The sequence below is a fragment of the Musca vetustissima genome, unplaced genomic scaffold (assembly GCF_032173495.1).
Source record: "Musca vetustissima isolate MV318-11 ecotype Yass unplaced genomic scaffold, APGP_CSIRO_Mvet_v1 utg698, whole genome shotgun sequence".
Lineage (NCBI taxonomy): Eukaryota > Metazoa > Arthropoda > Insecta > Diptera > Muscidae > Musca > Musca vetustissima.
The window spans coordinates 231426-251491 of NW_026885255.1; the positions used below are offsets into that span (position 1 = coordinate 231426).

The 20066-nt window shown below is 32.9% G+C and overlaps 1 protein-coding gene across 1 annotated transcript; it reads right to left on the reverse strand.

Annotated features, from left to right (window-relative positions):
* Nucleotides 1-1309: 1309 nt before the first annotated feature.
* LOC133332404 (lysosome membrane protein 2) lies at nt 1310-4232 on the reverse strand. The gene is made up of 5 exons (XM_061540806.1): nt 4151-4232; nt 3857-4084; nt 3001-3279; nt 2346-2937; nt 1310-1639 (listed from the first exon to the last, which is right to left on the reverse strand). Exons 1-5 carry the CDS (start codon nt 4229-4231, stop codon nt 1314-1316), a joined length of 1506 nt encoding a protein of 501 aa, XP_061396790.1. The 5' UTR covers nt 4232; the 3' UTR covers nt 1310-1313.
* Between the last annotated feature and the right edge of the window lie 15834 nt (nt 4233-20066).

Below are 20066 nucleotides of genomic sequence, written 5' to 3' on the forward strand. Positions count from 1 at the left end.
ACGCCTTTGAAATTTTGTTTTTTAAAAAATCCACGCCTTGAATAGATTTTTATAAAAAATCCACGCCTTTGAAATTTTTTTTTTAAAAAATCCACGCCTTGAATAGATTTTTATAAAAAATCCACTCCATGAAAAAATATTTTTTTAAAAAATCCACGCCTTTGAAAATTTTTTTTAAAAAATCCACGCCTTGAATAAATTTTTATAAAAAATCCACTCCATGAAAAAATATTTTTTTAAACAATCCACGCCTTTGAAAATTTTTTTTAAAAATCCACGCTTTGAAATTTGTTTTAAAAAATCCACACATTGAAATTTTTTTTTAAAAATCCACGCTTTGAATTTTTTTTTTAAATCCACGCCTTGAAAAAAATTTTAAAAATATTTTTTCGACGCTTTGAATTTTTTTTTAAATCCACGCCTTGAAAAAATTTTAAAATATTTTTCGACGCTTTGAAATTTTTTTTTTTTAAAAATCCACGCCTTGAATTTTTTTTTTAAATCCATGCCTTTGAAAAAATATATTTTCAAAAATCCACGCCTTGAAAAAAATTTTTTTTTAAATCCATGCCTTTGAAAAAATATTTATAAAAAATCCACGCCTTTGAAAAAATATTTTTTTCAAAAATCCACGGCTTGAAAAAATATTTTTTCATTTTTTTTTTTTTTTGATGTCTTGATATTATTTGAATTTTTTATATTTCCCCATTGAAAATTAAAAAATTACATTTTTGTTATTTTGTACAAAAATATGGCCTTTATTTTTTTGTTGTTGTTTGTTTGTTTTGTAAACTTAACATAGAATATAAAAAAAGTATAAAAAACGAATGGCACTATAACTACGAAGTAAACGCACGGGGATATGTACTTTTGTAATAATAGTAATTAATTAGGATGATGATACAGATTCTTTCAAATTCATTTTTTCAAAATTTCACCGACTACATTTCTCTATAATTTCTGACAATTTTTATTTTTATTTTTTTGTGAAATTTCTGTTTGCCAGACTCCCTCCAAGGTAAGGCGAACAAAACGCAATTAGGCAGTTGTTTTGAATTGAATTTTTTGGAGGGGGTTTTTACATTGTAATAGGGGGGTTTCCGTCGGCAGCGGGGGAATAATTTCATAATATATATAATTCATCGCTCGCTCTCTCGCTCGATCTCTCTTCCGTTCTCTTCGACTATGTCTATGGATGATCATCTAACGCTACTAAAATCTAAGTGTGTGGAACAGCTACTAAAACTTAAATGCGAATGTTGGTTTTTGATTTGTATTTGTTGTTGTTGTTCTCTTTTTGTGATTACAACAAATCACGTCTGCTGTTGCTGCAGCTGAGATAAACTTGCCGTTGACATGTCACCATTTTGTAGGGCACGCAATTCAGCCGTAAGAATTTTCTCGTTTTTCATTTGATTCGCTTCACGTCTTCGGGCCAAATAATAGAAACTCGCCACAATTAAACTAAACGATACGATGCTCATTAGAAGGGTTCCATATTTGAGAATATATTCGATGAGATTGAGACCGAAGGTACTGGCATACAAAGTATCGAGAATTTCCGGTGTAAAATCTCCCGAAGTGATTTCAATCCATATCAGGGGTAAGATGGCACCATCATCCAAGCGTCGTACCAAGCCTGTAATGAAACAACAAAAAATCGATATTAATTAATGAATTTCAAATGAAATCAAAAGTTATGTAATTTTTTCTCCGACTCGAGGTGAAGATTGATGAGTTAGCATTTATTGGTTTATTTTCCCCTGAGGGTAGATTTTTTTCGTTGCATGAAATTTGGTTTTAATACGTGGTTTTCATTAAGGCAGATTATAAAACCTAAGGCTTCACAGATGATAAAAAGAAATGAATATTTTTTTAATATTGTTTCAACACCCTAACGTAGATGTGGATTTTAAAAAAATATTTGTTAAGGTCTAGTCATTTTTTTTTCAAAATCATTTTCAACACCCTAACCTAGGAGTGGATTACTAAAAATATTTTTCCAAAGAGCTTTCTAAGGATTGGATTTTTTAAACATATTTTTTCAAGGGGCTACATTAGGCGTGGGTTTTTTACAACTTTTTTCCTTAAAAAATCTTATTTTATAGCCCTAATGGCTCCTGCAAAAATTCATTACATAATAACCAGAGAAACCGTTAATATTCCACACACCCATGCCCGAACGTACATACATATCCCAATGTAAGTATGTCTGTGTGCCGCTTATTAGTAAACAATTGTCTTAATATGTTAAATCAACATTTGTTTCCTCTACGCTCTTTTAAATATTCATTGAAAAATCACACACACCCACCTCGACAATTCACCTTCCCCCCCTTACTCACCTTTCACCAGATCCCCCTTGTGCAGAGCCATATTAATTTGTATACGCGATGCACCGCTAATGGGAAATGCAAAACGTGGATGAACATCGGCAAATGTTTGATGCAATTCCTGTTTCGGCTCAATACCTTCAAAATCTTTATAGATAATCGGATCTCCAGAAAAGAAATGTGGAAATGAGGGATAAATTGGTGCATCATCATAACACCGGGTGGCATTAATGACCCCGCTGGGCATGCAACGCTTGGTATTCTGGCAATAACAGGCATTATCGGGATTCTCCTCAGGATTACCGAACACATTCAAGGGGGTGCGATAACGCAGTGCATCAATGTTATCGTAAATGGTCACCTCCTTTTCGAACAGCAAAGGGACTTTGCGACAGAAGACCTGCAGGAATACGCTCAACGGCTCACGAGTCTCCACGACGTGAGGCGGAAACATTGAGGGATCGGAACCATCAATGCGATTACACTCCTCATCGGTCCAAAAGTCCAGCATGGGTTTGCCATTAAATTGGGTAATTTTACTAAATTTCCGGATGTCATCTTCGCCGGTATAGACCTGCAGGGAGTCGACACTGGTACCCCTACGCTAAATTTGATTTTTTTTATTATATAAATATCTGAATAATGATGATATTTTTTGATTCCTTACATTTTTCAATAGACCAAAATAGGCGTCACCACCCAAAAATGTTTTCTTGATATTCAATATGGGATCCTTATAGCCCCACAAATAATCCTTAACCTTAAGGGTATAAAATGCATGGCGTCCTGCAGCTCTCACGGCGCCCATACTTAGGCCACGCGTAAACGGGTTCTTCATTTTTTCAATTTCCTCCGATGCAGCCAAAAATGGGACATTCGGCACAACCACCGAAACGTTTTCGTCATGGGATGAACGATCACGCAGAAATTGATATGTGCGATGGTCCTGGAGAAGGGAGAAAAAAGGGGAAGTCATTAGCTTGTTATGGTAGAAAATTTAAATGCGACTAAGTTCGAATATTCTTTATAGAATTTGTACACAGAGGTTCCAAAGTGACCTACATATTTTGTCTATGGAAACAAATTGCTGGCCAACAGGGTCTTATTTTTTGCTATTTTAATTTTCTTTGATTCGCCCAGTGTTCTATTTTTCTATAGAAGAAAATCACTGACCCTCAGGGTCCTATTTTTTGTATAGAAAATATATTGCAGGTCCTCTGGGCCTTATTTTTTTAAAAATTAAAACAATGAAAATTTGCCACATTATTCGCAACAAACCATTGCAACCTTATCCAAATGCGTTCCAATGCCATTTTGATATAGTTACATATTTTAAAGCATACTTTTAGGCGTTACATGGAAAATGCTCTCAGTAAATGAGGTTAATTAACATAAATGGATTTAAATTTAATTATTTATTATTTGAATAACAAATAATACAAAATTTCTGAATTCTATTGAAAACTTGACCTTCATATGACCTTTTCCGTTAATTAAATGATTTAAATAATTGTCATACTTACCCGGAATGTTACAGTATAGTTGTCATTGTGCACCACATTAACTTTTGTCGTGTGTTCCTTATACAGGAATGGTCCTAGATCTTCCACCTTTATTTTATCCGCTTTATATTCGAGATAATCTTTAATATTTGTATAATTGAAAATGTGTACTTTAAGAAATGTATCATATTTCGGGTTGGGATCGATCCATGATTTTGTGGTCTCGGAATCTTTGGACAATATTAGATTCTGAAAACAAATGATTAGAGAAATTAAATAATAAAATAAAAACTTAAATAAATTACAAATATTTACCTCCAGGATTTTATTGTTGTAATACTGTGTAAACCACATAACAAATAAACCGGTTAAGCTCATAATAAATAACAGAGCCATGCCGCAGTACTGAAATGTAGGAAAAAGAAAAATATATATATTAGGGTCCATTTGATAAATATTGAAAAGAAAAATATTGAAAGGTACAGAAATGTATGATGCCTTCGAGCGCTAACGAAGGTCATGACAGAATCTTTGAATTCTGAGTCACACTTTGGTCGATAGGCAGGAAAATGTCAACAAAATAACTACACCAAATGGACTTTTCTGATATCGTTTGACCTACAAACATATATGTAGTGGCATATGTTTATTAGGGTGGGTAGAAAGCGTGAATTTTTTAAAAAATATTTTTTCAAGGCGAAGATTTTTTAAAAAATATTTTTTTCAAGGCGTGGATTTTCTTAAAAATATTTTTTCAAGGCATGAATTTAAAAAAAAATATATATTTTTTCAAGGCATGAATTTAAAAAAAAAATATATATTTTTTCAAGGCGAGGATTTTTTAAAAAATTATTTTTTCAGTGGATTTAAAAAAAACAAGGCGTGGATTTAAAAAAAAAAATTCAAGGCGTGGATTTTTTAAAAATATTTTTTTCAAGGCGGGGATTTTTTAAAAATACTTTTTCAATGAGTGGATTTTTTAAAAATATTTTTTTCAAGGCGTGTATTTTTTAAAAATATTTTTTTCAAGGCGTGTATTTTTTAAAGAATATTTTTTTTAGAATATTTTAAGGAGTAGATTTTTTAAAAATATTTTTTCAAGGCGTGGATTTTTTAAAGAATATTTTTTTTTAGGCCTATCCAAGGCGTGGATTTTTTAAAGAATATTTTTTTCAAGGCGTTGATTTTTTAAAGAATATTTTTTTCAAGGCGTGGATTTTTTAAAGAATATTTTTTTAAGGAGTAGATTTTTTAAAAATATTTTTTCAAGGAGACGAAGATTTATTAAAGAATATTTTTTTAAGGAGTAGATTTTTTAAAAATATTTTTTCAAGCCGTGGATTTTTTAAAGAATATTTTTTAAGGAGTAGATTTTTTAAAAATATTTTTTCAAGCCGTGGATTTTTTAAAGAATATTTTTTTCGAGGCGTGGATTTTTTAAAGAATATTTTTTTAAGGAGTAGATTTTTTAAAAATATTTTTTCAAGCCGTGGATTTTTTAAAAATATTTTTTCAAGGCGTGGATTTTTTAAAAATATTTTTTCAAGGCGTGGATTTTATTAAAAATATTTTTTCAAGGCGTGATTTTTTTAAAAATATTTATTTCAAGGCTTGGATTAAAAAAAATCAAGGCGAAGATTTTTTCAAAAATATTTATTTCAAGGCTTGGATTAAAAAAAATCAAGGCGTGGATTTTTTCAAAAATATTTATTTCAAGGCTTGGATTAAAAAAAAATCAAGGCGTGAATTTTTCAAAAATATTTTTTCTCCAGGTTCCCAATGTTGGATTTTTTTTCCTACTTCTTTACATTACATCCTAATGTCCACAACTTTTGTTTTGTTTACAAAAAAATGCAGTACAACAACTTTCTGTTATCTCATCCATTGTTGTTGTTGTTTTTGTTCTTGTATTTCTTGTCATAATTTTCTTATTGTTTATCGCGTTAATAATTTTTTATTATTGTTTCGAAAATTTTGCAATGCGCGGTCTGTCAGCTTTTGTGTGGCTGAAAGTTTATACATGTGTGAGTGTGCATGTGCAATACAGTAGATGGGGTCAGATGAACCGGAATTATCTCTAAAACCCGGAAAACCATAGGAGATCCGAAAATCCGAATAATTCCAGTTTTTTCGAAATAATCCCGATTCCATTCTCTTATTTTTAATTTTTTTTATGACTTCCAAGAAATCTGACCCACACTAATATTCTAATGATGATAATTCTGTGACATACATACAAATGCATATAAAAACAAAACAAAAAATAATAATAATGCTACTCACATATCAGTGTTCCCATTTCTTTGGTCCGCTGTTCCTTCTCCCGAATAATATCGTAGACAATTTCGAATAGACTTTGAGTTTTCTTGCCGCTATCACTGCGGCTGTATTTGACCACGGCCGTTGCCTTGCCGTTCCCATTGCACTGGCCATTTTTGTTGCCATTTTCGTGGCAGTGATGTTGTTCCTGGTTCAAGTGTTGCTTCTCATCTGCGGCATCATTGTAATCCTTTGTCCTACGCACTTCGTGTGACGTCGTTCCATTGGATCCATGTCCATTAACTCGGCTGAGAGTTTCTTCCGCCTTCTGACCCATCATAGCCTATTGGATGTTACATTAAAACGACGACGACAACAGCAGCAACAACAACACCAGCAAATGTGGTAGACCACGACAATCGATGATGACCTTATCAGCTCAGGAGCGAGCAGCTGCAGCAGTAATCAGCCTTACGCTCCACTGGAATGGTGCGAAAAAAAGAACAGAAAAAATGATTAACTGGCGAATTGAATTGGTTCGTGGGTTGGTTGGTTCGCTCGTTGCTTGCTGGGTGGGTTGCTTGATTTCTTTGTTCGATCATTGTCGTGTGTTTGTTCGAAGAACGAAGTTGATCCGATAGATAATTAGAATTGTTGTTGACGGCTGCGATGATGATGGTGATAATGACAACCTGGCAGAGAGCGGGATTTTCTCAACAGGGAAAGAGAGTAAAATTCTAATTGTGAACGGAAGTGAAAAAAATAATTCGCTTAATTGACCACTTTTTTAGCTGATTATAATTTAAAAAAAAAGACCTACAGATGTTGTTGCTGCTTGATTTGATAAGTAAACGACGTTGAGATAAGCCTCCCCACAACAAAACTCATCCACGCGATTTTCATCAGTTCAATGACTTTATAATCTACAGTTCTTTGTTAGCTGGGCTGATATTTTTTTCTATAAAAAAATCACTGAAAAAAAAAATTCAGAGAACCTTGGCTGCAAGATTTTTCTACAGGAAAAAATCCACAGACCCACTAGGTCCAGGTTTTTCTCTATTGAAACAAGCTCACAGCTCATTCACAGATAACAAGGATCCCATTTTTTTTCTATAGAAAAAAAATCACAGACGCTTGGGTCCAATTTTCTTCTATAGAAACAAATCACAGACCCTAATGGTCCTATTTTTCCGATTCAGGAAACTCCGGAATTCAATTTTCTTCTATAGAAAAAAATTCACAGACGCTTGGGTTCAACTTTTTTCTATATGGAAAATGTTCTTCTATAGAAAAATTCTCAGATAATAAGGATCCCATTTATTGCTATAGAAAAAAATTCACAGATGCTTGGGTCCAATTTTTTTCTATAGGAAAAAATCACAGAACCTATTGATCCTATTTTTTCCTATAAAAAATCTGAGAACCCCAAAATTAAATTTTCTTCTATAGAAAAAAAATCAATATCTATAGAACAAATTGACAGACGCTTGGGTTCAACTTTTTTCTATAGGAAAAAATTTCACAGACCGCCAGGATCCCACTTTATTCTATAGAAAAATCCACAGATAATAAGGATCCCATTTATTGCTATAAAAAATCAGATGCTTGGGCCCGATTTTTTTCTGTAGAAAAAAATCACAGACCCTAGGAGCATTAGGGTCTGTGATTTTTTTTTCTATTTTTTTCTAAAAAAAAAAACAAAGAACCCCAGATTCATTTTCTTCTATAGAAAAAAATTCACAGACCACCAGGGTCCCATTTTTGTTTTCCTATAAAAAAAATCAGACTCTTGTGTCCAATTTTTTCTATAGAAAAAAATCACAGGCCATCAGAATCCCATTTTCCTCTATAGAAAAATATTCACAGATGCTTTGGTCCAATTTTTTTTCTATAGGAAAATTCACAGAACTTAAGGATCTCACTTTCTTCTATAGAAAAAAAAAATCACAAACCATCAGGGTCCCATTTTTTCAATAGAATAAAAAAATAAATAAACAGATCCTTGGGTTCAAGTTTTTTTATAAAAAGAAATTCACAGACCCTTATGTCCAAGATATTTCCAAAAAAATTAAAAAGCTCCAGAATCTAATTTTTTTATATTGTCCATATATTTCTATAGACCATCAGGGTCACAGTTCCCTCATTTCCTATAGAAAAAATGTATAGGCCCTTAGTATCCCAATTTCTTATATAGAAAAAAATCGAATGTCAAATTTTCTTCTATAGAAAAAAATCGCAGACGATCTGTATCCAATTCTCTTCTATAGAAAAAATTAACAGACCTTAAGGGTCAATTATTTCCTATAGAAACAAGTTTAAAGACTCACGGGGTCCATTTTTTTATAGAAAAAAATATCACAGTCTCAATTCCATTTTTTTTTTCTATAGAACAAAATTCACAATTTTTTATATTGTTCATATATTTCGATAGACCATCAGGGTCACTGTTTACTCGTTTCCTATAGAAATCATTTATAGACCCTCAGAACCTCAATTTCTTTTATAGAAAAAAATCGAAATGTCCAATTTTGTTCTATATAAAAAAATCGCAGATGATCAGTATCCAATTCTCTTCTATAGAAAAATTAGCATACCTTAAGGGTCCATTATTTTCTATAGAAACAAGTTTACAGACTCACGGGGTCCAATTTTTTTATAGAAAAAAATATCACAGTCTCAATTTTTTCTATAGAACAAAATTCACAAACACTCAGGGTCCATTTTTTCTATAGTAAAAAATGTGCAGACCTTTGGGTCGGGTCCCAGGCATTTCTAAAGTAAAAAATTCACAGACACTTGGGGGGTCTAAGTTTTTTCCCTATTAAACGAAATTCACAGACCCTCAAGATCACTTTCTTTCTGAGGAAACAAATGACAGACCCTTGATTTCAAGAGGGTCCTATATTAGACGATAGGAAAAAAGCAGGTACATACTTTGAACCTCGCAAGTCTCTGATTTTTTTCAATATAGTCAAATATGGGACCCGCAGGTTCCTGGATTTTTATTCAATAGAAAATAAGTTATAAAGAGAAAAAATAATAGACTCTCAAGGTTTTTCTATAAAAAATTGACTACAAAAATTTTCAGTTAATTGTTTCCTCCTAAATCTAAATGTTTCTGTAGAATATTTTTGTATCCAAGTGCAATTTTTTTTGTATTTGAAAACAAATAGTTTCATGCTAATTGCTTTTCGAATCTCTAAATATTTACCCTGCCTAACGTTTGTTTTTTGTTTTTCTCTAATCAGAAACAATTTTAATATTTACATTCTGATCGACAGCCAAAGTGTCTTGTGCGTATGTGTGTGTGCTCATCGCTGTAGCGTCAATCGAAGAAAATCTTATCAATGGATTTTGTTTTTCCAATAAATATTGAAATTTTTCAAATAAAATTGATTAACCGAAAGAAGTGTAAGAAGAAATAATCTACCAAACTAGCCAATGATCCGCCGCCTATAAAACTGAAGAAAAATATGTAGAATTAAAAATGCTATACATTCATACATAAGAAATTTACGTATGTGTGCATGTAAGTTGCTACTTAATTATGCATGATTTATTGTAATTTCCAAGTAATCAGACGGGACTTGAAGAAAGTGTGAAAAATATATGTATGTGTGTTTGTATATGTATTGTTATGTATGTAATGTCATGTTTAAAATTTCGAAAACATGACGATAGTGCCCGAGTAGCAACAACACAATTATGGCATTACAACGGATGCTGTTGCGAATGCTATTCGAATAATAAGGAAACTATTTTTTACATTATTTTATTTTTATACCCTACACAACTAAGTTGTCAGGGTATTATAGCTTTGTGCAGCCCCAAATGTTTGTAACGCCGCGAAATATTGGTCCTAGACCCACCTTTAAGTATACCGATCGTCATATCTCGACTAGCTGAGTCGATCTAGACATGTGTGTCCTTCCGTCCGTCCGTCTGTCCATTATAATTTGTAAACACGATACAGGCCACAGTTATGGACCAATCTTCAAGAAATTTTGCATGTAGAATGGGTTCGGGCCAATGAAGACCCCTATTGTTTTTGGAAAAGATCAGTTAATATTTAGGGGATGAAATGGACCAAAAACTTAATTTTTGTCTGATTTTCTGGTCGCTCCAGAGACCGCAATTATGGCTCAAACACCGCGAATTTTTGCATGGGGAAGGGGGTCGGGCCAAAGAATAAGCATGCCTGTTTTGATAAAGATCGGTCAATATTTAGCGGGTCAAATGGACCCTGACTTTTGTGTGAAAAATGACAAAATTTTTATTCTATGGCGTATATATTTGCCCCTGAAGGACCTAGACCCAAAAAGTTGATAGTATGTTCAAGAGGAGTGGTTGACCTTTAAATTGATACCAATTATAGGGTCGTAGTATGTACGCAGATGTGGGAGCTACACTTAAATATTTACAGGTGCTTACGTATTCAGACATTATTTAGTAACCCAAAACCACACTAGAGGGCGGAAATATAGCGCTGATCGCTTTGAAATATTCAATGAGGATCCAGGTATGGTCAGGGATATCGGCTATAATTTTTGGTGAAGATCAGATAAAAATTTTGGGATGAAGTGGACCGAAAACTTAATTTTTTTGTGTTTTTTTCGAGACGATCTATATGCCACAATTATAATCCGAACATCACAACATAACCCACGGCAAAGTGATTCTGGACAAGTACAGCCCTCGTCTACTGAATATTAGTAATATATGTTGACCTTTAGTCAGGTTTCCAGAGGGTGCAAATAACGCAAAGTTAGATTTTCGTGGAAGTTGTGTAGGGTATTATATGGTCGGCCCCGTCCGACATTTCAAAAACGACATTTTTCTCTGTCTTCTTTGTTATGAAAACGGTTAATGCATTTTAAAAATTTTTGACTGTAATTTAATTTCCTCCTTAAAATCATATCCTAAATTCATAAATTATATCGAAATTTTAATCCCCAAAAAATCCCCAGATCCCAAACCAAACAAAAATATTCAATATGTATGAAATAAATGAAATGAAATCCCCTAAACTGGCAACACTGCATCAACACGGAGCTACGTGAGCGAAATAATAATAATAATAAGTGAAGCCAACTTAACATGCCAAGCCTGAAGCCTTCTGATGTGTTTCCCTCTTAACTTTTCTCTCAAACACTCCAAGAACTGCCTTATCAGCTTGCGCCAGTACCCATCCTTTTGATCCATATACCAGCACGGTATATGGATCAGCGTTTTGTAGGGTGTGAGTTTGATCTGGCGAGACGTGACCTTGTTTCTAAATTGCTTACTTAGACCTTAGTAGCATATATTTTAGCCAACACTATCCTTCTCCGAATCCCAAAACTGATGTCATTTGTTTTAATTATGACGGTAGATGAAATCATTGACTACCTTAAAGCTTTAGTTTTCAGGTTCCACAGTTCGCCCGAGTCTACTGGACATCTTGCGTGTTAATGTCATCAGTTTGGCCTTTTTGTCATGTACTTCCTGATCCACTTTTCCAAACTCAATTTATTCATAGGTTGACTATTCGGCTGGGGTAACCCATCAGCAAAGGCTGCTTGATTATTTTTCAGTCAATTTATTGCTATTCTGACCTCATATTGGCTAGGTGGTATACACTCTTTACCGTCATCTCTTATTGTTTCTGTGATATCTTCTTCACCTCCACTGTTTGATACCAGAAGCTTTGCAATGAGCTCTTTCCGAAATTTCGAATTCAAGGAGAAATTACGCACTTTGGACAGTTAATCGAGACATCAGCTGCGCTAAATGAATTATCTTTTTATTGTGCGTGATGGAAATAAGGGAAAGAGATCAGTGAAAGGAACTAGTTCCGATCGTTTCCTTTCTCAGAATAGTTCCAATGAACTAGTTCGTTTCGGAACTACCCAACTCTATCAATGAAATTATTGGACCATATCAATGTGTCTTCGGACTTAAAACATCCACCATTGACCAGATTTCCACTCTGCACCAAATCCTGGAAAAGATCCACGAAAACACATCGAAACATGCGACCTATTCTTCGACTATAAAGCCGCATTCAACATCCCTATCCGTTCAGAGGCGTTTGGAGCCATGTCTGGCTATGCAGGATAAATTTAACTGGTAAAAGATCAGAAGACCAAGATGAATGGTATCAAAGCGCAAGACGTCCAGTAGACACGGACCAACTGTGGAACTTGAAAACTACAGCTTCGAGGAAGTCAAAGATTTTATATACTTTGGTACCGCCAAATTCGGACAAATACTACTATGGTCTAAGTAAGCAGTTTAGAAACAAGGTCACCTCCCGCCAGACCAAACTCACACTCTACAAGACACTGACAGGAAGACAGAAAGCCGAGCTTAAAAAAGATTTCCAAGCGCATCGTGCGCACATAATAAGCTCGGCTTATGGAACAACCTTCCTGTAACAAGCCAGCTAAGTAAGTATATAAGGCGCGGATTTAAAAAAAAATCAAACACTTTTTTTCTTATATGATTATTTATACTCTTTCGAGTCGAGCTCAATGATCTAAGTTTTGCAATGAAAAGGAAAGCCAGGAGAAGTACATACGAAGAACCTACATATTCGACGCGTTTCGCCGTTGGTTAAGCGGCTCATCAGGCATATTGGGGTATGTGGCTTTACAAAGGTGTATGTTGATAACTTGTAATTATTCCGCCCTGAAATTTGCATATGCGAATTAAATTCAAATTTGTCAAACTTCGACATTTGTCTTCATTCTAGGTACAATCCTTTTCAAAGCAGATGTTTGTTGTAGTGATGGATAATTAATCTACAAACCTAGAATTGCTTCTATGGTATACACATGTGTTTGTTTTTTTAGAGGTCTATCCAAGGCGTGGATTTTTTGAAGATTTTTTTTGATGTCTATTCAAGCCGTGGATTTTTTAGAGAATATTTTGTGGAAGTCTATCCGAGGCATGGATTTTTAAAAGAATATCCAATTCGTGAAGTTTTTAAAAAAATATTTTGGAGGTTTGCATTTGGGCTAGAACATTCGACAAATATTTTTTAATTAAAGCGCAAACATTCATGATTTTGTAGACTTTTTGTCTTCAAACATATTTTTTTAATTTTCGGACACCACACATTAAGGTCATGAACACTTTCAAATCGATTATTTTTATAACGCATTTAATGACCTACTTTAATATTCAAACTAAAAACAAATATCACAAATTCTTATCTCGTGGATTATTCCAATGGTCGGTCGGTCATAAATTATAGCAAATTTGATGATAAGCTGTTGGGTTCGATAGATAACTGCAATGGCCAATTATTGAACACTTGAATTGACTTTCCAGAAATAGAAATTCGGCTAACGAAAACAAAACAAATCATATTTCAAACATTGAAATGCACGTTTCGTTCTTTGTCATAATGACGTTTCTCCAGACGACGGTAGACGGATGATAAATATGTCATTGTCATCATCAGCATCACCATCAACAGCAAGCAGCAACATGATCTTCAAAAGTGTCAACATTGCGAGAACAATGACGCATTCACAATTAAAATATTAATTTTCCGTTTTTTTTTTGTTATTGTTGTTGTTGTTTTTTATTACACAAATGATTTTCATTATTAATTTTTTTTATTAAATAACTTCCGTTACTTGCTCTTATGTTTTTTTACGTACATTTTCTCACACTCTAATTATATGCTGGACGTATAACGTTGTTGCTCTTTTAAAATAGGTTTTCAAACTGATCAATATTTTATTAGGATTTTTAATTAATTTATTCTTTCTTTTTTGTTGTTTTAAATAATATTTAATTTTTTTTCCACAATCACTTCACTAAATTATAATCCTTTTTTTCCGCACGCACGCTCGCTCGCATGGAAAATTAAACGATTTTTTTCGTTATCAACTCAAGCGCCGTAGGTGCGAACTCTCTGACATAGTAACGGTAACTGATGACCACAAGCAAATGCCAAGAAAAAAAATAATTGATTTGCAGCCGCCAGACAGGAAAGCGATACGTTTAACTCAAGCCGAAACGGAGAGTCGAATAAATCCAGCGTCGACAAAAATCTACTCGAATCCCCAGAAGATGTCTAAGAGTGGGGATCTTCATCATCGCCGTCACAATAATCACACAGAATCGAAACACAACAACAAAAGCACAATAACAAAAAGTAATAAATATGAAATATAATTTTTGAAATAATAAAAATATGAAATAATATAAACGATAACAACAACAAGAACAACAAATTTGTAGTGAAATGGAAAAACAACTGATTTGTACTCTTTTTCTTCTTGTTGTTGTTTTTGTTGTTCTTGCTTCATTCGATTCTAGGCGTTCGACTGTGTCGCCGTTGTCCCCACCGTCTTTGTCTTGAATGAAATAAATAATTTCACACAAATCTCATAGTGATGACTTCTCCGCCTCCTCCGCCTCCTCCGCCACCGATTCCGATTTTTTTATTACAGAAAAGACAAACAAAATACAACAATAACAACAGGAAAGTTCGAAAAATAAAACAAAAACCACAACAACAACAACAACACACATTTAACTGAGCCTTCTTATCACCAACGTATTACACTGCAAGAAATTCACTGTGACAATTATATGTGACACATAATGACAACAATGACAGCGTGTAGTCAGTCGTCTGGAAGACGGTTGCTTCGCATAAAAACGAGGAAGACAGAATATATTTTGTTTTTTTTTTTATTTTCTTCCTTTATTCTTTGTCATTGTCATTGTATTTTTATTTTTTTTTTTTGTTTTTAATAAATTAGTAGGCTTTGACCCAAACACTAACTAAAATCAACTTAGTACAGCGATCGGATAGAACTGTAAAAACATCGATATTCCAAACATTAGATAGTTCCGATATTTCATTTCAATCTATCGATTGCTATCGATATTATCGGAAAAGAAACACTTTATTAATAAAACCACAAAGGCGCAAAACTATTGATTCAAAAAACAAATGCCGAATCTACAAATACAAAATTGAGGGTATGTATATTTTTGACTTTTGTTAAACCGATGATATTAATAATTTTTGTAACACATTGTAGACTTTTTCCTGGTTTTGAACATTTGGTTGTGTCGCAAATCTCATTTGGTACTGAAAATAATTCACATAATTCATCTTAATACATACCTCAAGGAGAACCACAGTCAGTGGTTTGCCTGGCGCAATGTATCCTCCTTTACGATTGTTTCGCGTTTCTGAAAAATGTACGTGCTTCTAAGCAAATTTACATTGTTCGGTTTTGGATAATACGTATTTCACAATACTATTTTATACAAACACAAAGTCGAAAAGGCGAGCAAATTATATTGGCATATTGGCAAAACCTAACCTATGTTATTCTGTCCGATAATATCGATAGCCAAAACTATCAATTGATATTCAATTTTTAAAAAAGAATCGATACTATCGATATTGCCATCGATTTTTTTACAACTCTACGATCGGATTCGATCCTGACTACCGTAGCGCTAAGAAGAACACCACAGACAGCCTTGAATGCGATCTTGAATCTCCAAACACTGGACACTCTGATTAAATTCCAGGCTGCTGATAGATGTGCCCTGAGGCTCTGAGAAACGGATACCTGGAAATCCTTGAACTACGGCCACGCTAGTATCTATCCTCAACATGACGCCAAGTTATGACTTCTTGAGGAGAAGTACTCACATTAGTTACTATGTTCCCTCTCATAGAGATTTTAACGACATCAGAGTAGATTTTCCTAGTAGGGAATCCTGGACTATTGCCTCCTTACCTCTGTCAGGTCTGTAATTTTTCACAGTCGGATCAAAGATGGAGGAAGGCACTGGTGCAGGCGTTTACCGATATTACCATTATTTTATTTTATTGTATATAATATCATGTAAGTAGTATAATTAGTAGATAATCGGGTTGGTCATAACCTCCAGGCTGATTAATAATGTGAAAGCGATCGAAACATTTCCACATTACCTACTTATTCGCCGTGTATTCCAGACCTCCATTTGATTTATTTAAGCTTTATGGTTCATAATATTTATGAAGTACTTTTTTGTTTAATTATTACTTATAATCTCTCTCTCGCTGTCGTGTCGAGGTTCTCATTGTGTGTTCTCGAGGGGTCTATATAAGACAAACACAAAAACAACGACCGATTTCGAATCGGCACATTGAACGGGGTGTAAAGACACACATGGACACACATGTTTCCAAGTACTTCGGCATTTGCCCGATTACAAATGGCTAAACGATTAGCTAAAACGTTTGTATTATAATAGAATTTAATTACAAATCCGTTGATGGCTTATCGCGAATATATATACATACATGTATAGTCGAAGGGCGATATTCGTGTGCTTATTGGCTCTTGGCTGTACTGCTGAGGTTTCGCGATTAATCGCTTATTCGGTGTTTTAGTTTTAGCAACGAGTTATTGAACTCTCCTGCTCAATGAGTTAGAAAAAACATCACGACCATCATCATCCTCATCATCATCACAATAATCGTCATAATGATGTTTGTTGGTGTTGTTGTTATTTTGTAGCTTTGGACTTGTTTTAAGATAGATTTCTGTTATCAGTTGGACTCTGGTACACTGTTGTTGTGTTCAGTTTTTGTTGTTGCTTTTTTCGTTGTACCCAAATTTAAGCAGCGAATATTGTAGATTATTATGGAAATGCGAAGAGAAATATTGTTGAGAAATATTAATCACGTTTTAAGGAATTGACCTAATGACCTATTGGAGGAAGGATTTCCGATAAAAATAAATATAGAGGAAATAAAAACACAGCTCTGTCGGGTTTTGTAACCTTGAAAAAATCCACTTTTATGACAGGATCTTGAAAAAATATCTTTAAAATTCTACGCCTATATTAGGGCATTAAAAAAATATTTTTAAAAAATTCAAGCCTTTAAAAGGAGCTTGAAAAACTATTTCTATGAAATCCTACTCTATCAAGTGAGCTTGAGAATATTTACTTTAAAAATTAATACTTAAAAATATATGTTTTTAAGACCTCGCCTATATTTGACCCTTGGAAAAAAATTTAAAAACCATGCTTATTTTTCATCCTTGAAAAAAATGTTAAAAGCCATGCCTATTTTTCATCCTTGAAAAATATTTTTTAAATTCTCGCCTATTTTTCATCCTTAAAAATATTTTTAAAAAGTCCACGCCTATTTTTCATCCTTTGATAGGACCTTGAAAAAATATTTTTAAAAATCTACGCCTTTGAAAGGACCTTGAAAAAAATATTTTTAAAAAATTCACGCCTTTAGTAGTTAAAAAATTCACCCCTTAAATGGAAGATTGAAAAAAAAACATATTTAAAAAAGTAAATCAGAGTTGTATTTTCGGGCGAATTGTCTTGTATAAACGTCATGTTAGTAATAACATAGACTACTAATATATATCATGATTTTTTCCGTATTTTCTGTACTTAATTTTAAATGTACTTAATAAAAATGGAATTAAATCTGAGCGAATACTTTACTTGCGTAAACACCGTTCGTTTTTTTTTCTGTTCCACCATGAGGATGATAACCTTTTGTCAGTATGGAAGAAAAAAAAAATAACAGCAACAAGAACAACATCAAGTATTAATGTGCGCAAATATTAACTGATAAACAATATGATTTTTATTCTGATTTTTTCTCTATATATGTATGTATGAATGAGTTTGTATGCGGATGGAACGTTAATTCCCATGTGGTCTATATAGAAAAAAATCACGGTTCATATATGAATTCTTTGGAAATCTAAAAGAACATATTAGGAGATTATATTTAATTGATTGTTTGGGGAAATACTCGGGGTTATTTATGTCGACGATGTTAAATTAAAAAAAAAAAAATAATAAAAAAAGGGCAGTGTAAACCTTTTTGTAAAAATGACCAACACAATAAAAATTAATAAAAAGCAGTATTCCATTATTATTATTTTTTTAAATACTATTCACATATCAAATTAAGGACTTTCTACATTTGTTTTGTTTTTTTAATCTGACATAACAAGCCACAAGGCCAGAGTTGTATTTTTCGGTAGTTGTGAAAAAATACCCTATTTTTTATTATTGTTCCATGTTTGCAGGTTATAGAAAGACTGTATTATTTTATTAATTTTTCATTGAATTGAAAATGAATTTTTCTATAAAAAATCATTAAAATTATATGCATTGTTTAAATGTGTGACAATTTCCGAATGCATAAACGCAACTGCTATGTCTATTGTAAACACAAAGACAAGTAATTAAATACAGAACCAAAATTAATATTTTTATTATTTTTTTATTTCATGACAACAATTAAATTTCCATTCATCTTCCATTGTCCGTTATCGTTTCATTCAATATAATATAACACAATACGATTTTTAAAAATTGTTATTATGCTACAGGGTGACTCACATACTTTCTGCCAATAAAATCAATATTTTATAAAAAAAATTATTCATTTCACATATAAACATTTGTTGTTTTAAATTCGGTCAATAAATCATTATGTATTTTTTAAATAAATGGAATTTCCAGTCAATGTGACAAGAGAACATAATTTTTCGCGCTCCGTTGTAAGGAAATATTATCCATCCCTGACTCATCAATGCCATCTCGCCTTCATTTCCCTGCATGGTCTGAAACGCCCTGTTATTATTTCAATTTTTATTACAAATCATAAAAATAACAAAAAAGTAGTTCTTTATTTTATATTTTTTAAAAATTTCCCTTAGATTCATTCAATTCAAATAATTTAAAAGATGTGTAAGAAAATAAACTCCCATCCCTGACTCATGTATGTCATCTTGCCGCCATTGTTTGACATTTCCCGCCTTTATTTCCCTGCATTGCATGAAACACCCTGTCTTATTATTTCCAAAGGAATATATATCTTTGGCATTTCCCGCCTTTATTTTCCTACATTGGGTGAAACACCCTGTTTTTATTATTTCCAAAGGTATATATAAATATATGTATTATTTCATTATTTACATTTTACAAAACTTCCTTTAAATTAATTACATTTAAATATTTTGATTTGTAAGAAACCAAACTTCCATCCCCGACACATGCATGCCATGTCGTCGACATTGTTTTGTTTGACATTTCCCGCCTTGGCATTTCATTGCATTTTTTTGCGAAACACCCTGTGTTTTATTCTTTCCATTTCGTTGCTGTGAATTTCTAGAACGAAATACAACTCTGCACCCAGTTATATGAAAGACGAGAAAAATACCTCTTCTCAGTCATTCCCATTGAAAAAGTGACAACGACAAGCTGAATATTATTAATCTCGCAATTATTTGGAAGTGTATTAATCATCAATTCTTAAAAAGCGTATACAAGCATAATAAGTGACTTTACAAAGAGTTAAAATAACGAGCAAAAAGAAAAGTGCGTAAAATGTATTAAAACGAGTGCATTTAGAGACTGTAATATTATTTACATTTGTCCTTGAAACAACATTAATTTGCAACAGAAGTGGTGTCGACGACTAGTAGAGACAACCGAGAAGAAGAAGCAGTAGAAAAAAAGATCACGTCGTCGTATTATTAGACAAAATTTCAAGTCGAACCAAACCAACCAGTTGGGAACGAATTGAATATACACATATAGGAAAAAAATCACCTTTCACACAATCACACACACACGTGAATTGAAATAATTCAGCAGATACATTACACACAGAAAAATACAGAAAGGCAAACGACATAGTAAAGTGTGTTTTATTTGTTGTACTGACGACGTCGTTTTGTTTTTAGGAACACGGAGAGGAACAGATGGTAAAGGGGAACAACCACCACCACGAACAATAATAACAACAACAGCAGTAGAAGTGAAAAATAATTAAACACAAGGAAAAAAAGAAACAAAAACTGAAAACGCGAAACAATAATAAAAAACATATTGAAGTGAACTGACTGAACTTTTTTAATTGTGTGTGTATGTGTTTTTATTATTTTTGTTGATAACAAAGACATTGAAAAGAAACAAC